This window comes from Rhizophagus irregularis, chromosome 10 (genome assembly GCF_026210795.1).
Source record: "Rhizophagus irregularis chromosome 10, complete sequence".
NCBI lineage: Eukaryota > Fungi > Glomeromycota > Glomeromycetes > Glomerales > Glomeraceae > Rhizophagus > Rhizophagus irregularis.
Genome location: NC_089438.1, coordinates 2895744 through 2902042, shown reverse-complemented (window position 1 = coordinate 2902042; position 6299 = coordinate 2895744). Strand labels below are relative to the sequence as shown.

The 6299-nt window shown below is 27.1% G+C and overlaps 2 protein-coding genes across 2 annotated transcripts; one reads left to right on the top strand and one right to left on the bottom strand.

Annotated features, from left to right (window-relative positions):
- Positions 1-567: 567 nt before the first annotated feature.
- OCT59_002141 (uncharacterized protein) lies at positions 568-1175 on the top strand (the record flags this gene model as incomplete). Its single annotated transcript, XM_066144302.1, has 2 exons — positions 568-599; positions 806-1175. The coding sequence occupies 2 exons, from the start codon at positions 568-570 to the stop codon at positions 1173-1175; spliced, it is 402 nt and encodes a 133-aa protein (XP_065995477.1).
- A 2243-nt stretch (positions 1176-3418) lies between these two features.
- OCT59_002140 (uncharacterized protein) lies at positions 3419-4154 on the bottom strand (the record flags this gene model as incomplete). Its single annotated transcript, XM_066144301.1, has 6 exons — positions 3419-3507; positions 3588-3621; positions 3693-3725; positions 3800-3816; positions 3898-3914; positions 4144-4154. The coding sequence occupies 6 exons, from the start codon at positions 4152-4154 to the stop codon at positions 3419-3421; spliced, it is 201 nt and encodes a 66-aa protein (XP_065995476.1).
- Between the last annotated feature and the right edge of the window lie 2145 nt (positions 4155-6299).

The following is a 6299-nucleotide window of genomic DNA, read 5'->3' as shown; positions in this document are numbered from 1 at the left end:
CATCAACTGTGGGTGGGAATATGAAAGTTTTGGTCAACTATGTTTACATAATACTAGTAATTAAAATTTATCTATTTATTGAGTCTTTGCATTATCTACAATATCTAAGAATAATTATAAAAATTTTTTTTTTTTGTAATCGACTCAAATTTGATAAGATTAACAAGTTTTTAGCCATGTCCTTTGATATGTCTACTGTATCTATAAAGATTTATTATACAATTAAGGTACAGTACAGTACAGTCAACGCTCGTTATAGTAAAGCTCGTTATAGTAAATTTGGCTTATAATAAACTTTTTTTATTCCCCCGGTTCACTTACTAATAAATCTTGTTCGTTATAGTAAACTTACTAATAAAATCTTGATATCAGATATAGTAAACTTTTTTAGAATTTTACTATAGAACATATATTATAAATATATTCTCGTTATAGTAAATATCACGTGAAATCATTAGATTTGCATTTGCAAATCATTTTTAAACACATGTAGTTAGTTTAATTTCCTTTTTTTTTAATGATAAATGCCTATTATTGTAATACAACTTTTTTTCGTTGTTCTTTAAAATGCCACCCGTTGGAAAGGCAAAGGAAAAGAAGTAAAAAAAGCTAGTAAAAGAAAAAGTTTGTCATTTGTGCAAAAAAAAGAATTATGTGAGTGGAAAAGGGATAATCCATCATATAATCAAAATGATCTTGCTAAAAAATATGATATATCAAAACCGCAAGTTTCTAGAATACTAAAAGAAAAGGAAAAATAGCTGTGTATTAATATTGCAAATAAAGAATTAAGTAATCAAAAAAGGGATAGAGGTGCAAAATTTCTAGAAATTGAATCTGCATTATATTTATGGATGCAGCAAGCATTAGCTTCAAATTTAACAATTACGGGTGACATATTAAAGGCTAAAGCTTTGAATTTTGTGACTCAATTACAAACAACAACTTTTACTGCTTCAGATGGGTGGTTATCAAAGTTTAAAAAGCATTATAATATAAGACAATTTATTAAAGCTAGTGAAGCGAACAGTGCACCATTAGAAACATTAGAAGAAGAACGTGTGGCTTTGCAAGAAATTATTGAACAATATGATCTTTGTGACGTCTATAATGTTGATGAAACAGGTAAATACAATTGGAGTTACACAAAATATCATTATTATTATCATTATTAATTGCAATAATTTTGTACTTTTTAGCTTTATTTTGGAATTTAGAATCATCCAAGACACTTTCAGATCATTATATTTCTGGCACTAAAAAATCAAAAAATCAGATTACAATTGTTTTAACCTGTAATGCTGATAGTAGTCATAAGTTACCTGCATTAGTAATACACAAGTGGCAGACTCCACGTGTTTTAAAGGGAATTAAAAAGGATGATTTACCCATTTGGTATTATTGGAACCATACAGCTTGGATGCAAGTATCAGTATGGTGTAATTATCTTAATAAACTTAATCAATTAATGAGATGACAAAATCACAATATTTTATTATTAGTGGATAATGCACCCACACATTTAATCGATGAAACTATACAATTATTAAATATTAAAGTACATTTTCTTTTTCCAAATACAACTTCTCACTTGCAACCTTTAGATGCTGGTATTATCAACAGTTTTAAAGTAAGAATAAACAATGTCGGACAACTTCCTGACAACCTTTTTTCTGACATACTCTTTACCTGACAACGATTACCTGACAAGACTTTACTAAAAATAACCAATTTTTTGAAATATTTTTATAGACCTAGATACAATGGCTTTCAAAACAATTGTGCAATTATTTTGTAAAATTTTTAAAATATATCAAGATATATTTAAGGTATTTTTGAGATTAAAATATTAAAATAATATCAAAGTTAATTATATTATAATAATAAAATAATAACAAAAACATTAAAAAATTATTGTGATATTATTTTGAGTTATTTTTATAGACCTAGATACAATACAATTACAAAATAATAGCAAAAATATAATAAAAACATTTTGATGTATTAAATGTATTTTTGTAGTATTTTAAAATTATTACAAAATCATTTCAAAAAATTGGCCATTTTTAGTAAAGGACATATTCCCAAATGAACATTTTACTGACATGACACATTCCCTAATGGACATTATACCAACATTCTAGTTTTCCTGACATAACATTATCCCAACAACATATATCCTGACAGACATTTTCCTGACATGTTGAAAATGATTACGAAAAGTAATTTATTACTGCTGTAATAATGTATCATGTTTATAAATATAAATATAATTTTCTTACATACTACCACAACCAAAAATTTCAAAAAAGATTAAATTTGTAAGGAAACAATTTATTTAATTATTTAGATATTGTAAAATTTTGAATTATATGATATAAAAAATGTTAAATCATTGAAAAAACTGTTTTAAATGAAATAATTAATAGCTTTATTTAAAAATAGATAATTTCATTACTATAAAGTTAATTTTTTCCACAATGATTAATTGAATTCATATGAAATCTGATAATAAAAGATTTTCATAAAGGGAAACCAGTATTTTTGTCTTATGAAATAGAAACTGCATAATAATAACGATCTTTTAATTTTAGGAATTGTTTTATAAATAATTTATTATGTGATTATGGGAAGAAATTTGATTGGCTTTATTTATACTTTTTTTTATCTTTACTTCAAAATTTACAGATTTTCAGATTTTTGGAATTTTTCACTTATCCATTTTTTGCAACTAAAATAAATTTTTCTAGGTACGCAATGGGTTGCTGCTAGTGATTTTGTTATAAAAATTTGCACTATAAAAATGAAATATACAGTATACATGAAATTGCGAATTTTTATTAAAATAAATGTGAATAAACAAATAATAAAAATTTTCTCCATATATTTTATCTTAAATAATTGGGAAATCACTTTTTTTTAATCAGGAAAATGTCTGTCGGGATATGTGTTGTCGGGATAATGTCATGTCGGGAAAAATAGCATGTCAGTATAATGTCCATTAGGGAATGTGTCATGTCGGTAAAGTGTTCATTCAGGAATATGTCTTGTCAGGTAATCATTATCGGGCAAAGGGTATATCAGTATACATCGGGAAATTTTTACAGGTGATATATAGCGATATATATCACTTTATCGATATATATCCCATTATTTATAAAATGTGATATATATCGATAATAATCGCACTCGTCGATTATTAACGATATGATTAAATTAACAACTATCATCACTAACGATTATTATCTTACAGTAAAACAACGTTAGATTATTTATTGTATTAAATAACATTACATTATTTATTGTTAGATAATGTTAAATTACTTTATTGTTAAATGTGGTTCACTTTTATTATATCAATCAAATACATCGATGCTAAATCTATACTAAGTTATACTAATAAAACTATACAAATCTATTATGGTATATCTAATCGGATCCCATTGAAATTCCATGCACCAAAAGATTTACCAAAAAAAAAGGTCAATTTCACATGTTCAGACCTGTCTATGAAAAAAGAAATTTTGAAATGTTAATAAACGTTTCATTATTGTAAAAAAAAAAGAAATAATAATAAGGAAACCCACCCACTGAATCCCAAAGTGTCCAAAGACCAGGCGTCTAATAAAAAAGAGAAAAGTCAAAGCGTCAGTATAGAATAAATAAATTAAGACAGAAAAAAAAGCTTTTACCGAAAACTGATATCTTGCTTCCAAGGAACTGATCTAATAAGAAAAAGAATAGTTAGAAATCATTCGTTAAAATAAAAAAAATTAAATGAAAAAAATAATAAACCTACAGAATTGCCGCTAGAAACTGAAAAAAAAGAAAATAACGAAACCTTAATAATCGTTTCGTTAAAAAATATTTTTTTAAAATAAAAAACCCGATATCTACCTTGAAATCTGGTGAACCTGATCACATAAAAAAAAAAGAAAATAATGAAACATTAATGATCGTTTCGTTATTTTTTTTAAAAAATATTAATACCTCCCCTCAAAATCCAAAAAACTGATCACCTACAAAATAAAAAAAAAGAACTATTAGTAAAGTTCGTTAAAATAATAAAAAATTAAAATAAAAAAAATTAAGTCTTTATACCAAAATGGCGAGTCTAAGGAAATTTGAAGGCAAAAGATTTACCAGAATGTCATGTCTAAAGAGACTGAAGAATGCCTAGAAAAAAGGAAAGGGAAGAAGAGAGAAAGAGCAAAGAGAAAGGAAGACGAGAAAAAGAGGGATATGGGAAAAAAGGAAAGAAAGGGAAGGGAAAAAATGAAAAGGGGGAAAGGGGAAAAATGAAAGAAAGGGAAAGGGAAAAAAACGAAAAAAAAAGGAAAAGGGAAAATTTACAAAAAAATGTTTAAGCTTAAACTAAAAAATGCTTAAGTTTTAATGGTAAAATGATCAAACTGCCAATGAAAAAAATGGGAAAAATGAAATAAAACGAAAGGTGAAAATGAAAAAAAAGAAGGAAAGCGTAAAAAGGGGTGAAGTAGGTGAAAGGAAAAGTGTGAAAGAAAGACAGATGAAAAGGGGAAGGAAAAAGAAGGGTAGAAGAATGTGAATGGGAAAGGGCGAAAGTAATGTTTAATTAAACTTTAAACTTTTAAAAAAAAGTTTAAAAAAATAGTACTTATCGCGTCACGTTTTAGTAGTTAATCAATGGAAAGTTGTGTCACATGATATGATACACGTGATTGTTAAATAGCCTCGTTACTTTTAATTAATTATAATATCATGTTACACTAACAATGGAGTAATGGAAAGTAATAGAGGAAACAAAAAGGAGAAATAGGACATGCACAGGTCGAAATTAGTTAAATAGGGTATCAATAGGTTATCAATAGGTTATCAATCGGCTATCAATAGGCTACCCTATTGGTAGCCTATTGAACTTGCGCCATAATCTGTCACCAATCGGGCAGGCTGATTGATAACCTATTGATAACCTATTAATACCTTATTGATAACCAATTTGATAAAAATACCAATAGGATACTAATAGGTTATCAATAAGTTATTAATTGGCTAACAATCAGCCTGCCCGATTGGTGACAGATTATGGCGCAAGTTCAATAGGCTACCAATAGGGTAGCCTATTGATAGCCGATTGATAACCTATTGATAACCTATTGATACCCTATTTAACTAATTTCGACCTGTGATGATGAGAGACGAAAAGAAGGATGAAAAGAAATGATGGGAAGATGAAGAAGAGTAATAGGAGACGAAAAGAAATGATCGAAGATGAAAAGAAATGATGGGAAGATGAAGAGAAGGTGAAAAAAAAAGAAAGAAAAAAGAAAGCGTAAAAAGGGTGGAGTGGGTGAAGGGAAAGTGTGAAAGAGACGGGTGAGAAGGGAAGGAAAAAGAAGGTTAGAAGAGTATAAATGGGGATGGGCGAAGGAAATGGTTAATTAAACTAAAAAAAAAGTTTAAAAAAATAAACTTATCATCGCGTCTTAGTAGTTTAACTAACGGAAAGTCGTGTCACATAATATAATACACGTGATTGTTAAATAATCTCATAACTTAATTATAATATCATGTTACATAACGCAAATCTATACAGGATTGATTAACATTAAATAACTTACAGAAATTTATTGATAAAATCTTTTAACACTTAATATCATTATTTATTTTTCAGATTATTGTCAATAAATATCATTAATGTTAAATATCTTATAGAAATTCATCGATAAAATTTTTAACACTTAATATCATTAAATATCTTTCAGATAATTATCAATAAATATCATTAATGTTAAATATCATTATATTTTTCCAGTTGTTTATTGATGATCATCATAATACATTAATTATCGATTTATTTAGTATGATAAAATGTGATAATTATCAATAAAGTGATAATTATCGATGAGATCCCCCAATTCCCTCTGTCATCAATTTACAGAGTTGCCACATCGAACGGGCATTCCCATGGTCGAACGAACGAATGAACGAACGAACGAATAAACGAACGAACGAATAAACGAACGAACGAACAATTAAACGAACAAGCAAATAATCGACGGCATAATTAACAAATAATATAATCAACGCACAACAACAATATACAACAACATTCTTGGTTCACAACATAAATAGCGTTAGTAATATAAAACATCAAACAACATAAAATAAAAATTAACTTCTCGAAATTTCCCCAAATTATATCCACTTTTACCTTTAATTTCAAACTTCGATAGCTCTCGCTACGAATTATTACTTTCCAAAAGTGTATATTTAATTCATCTTAAAATTTCCATTTATTCAATTAAAATTAATTAAGC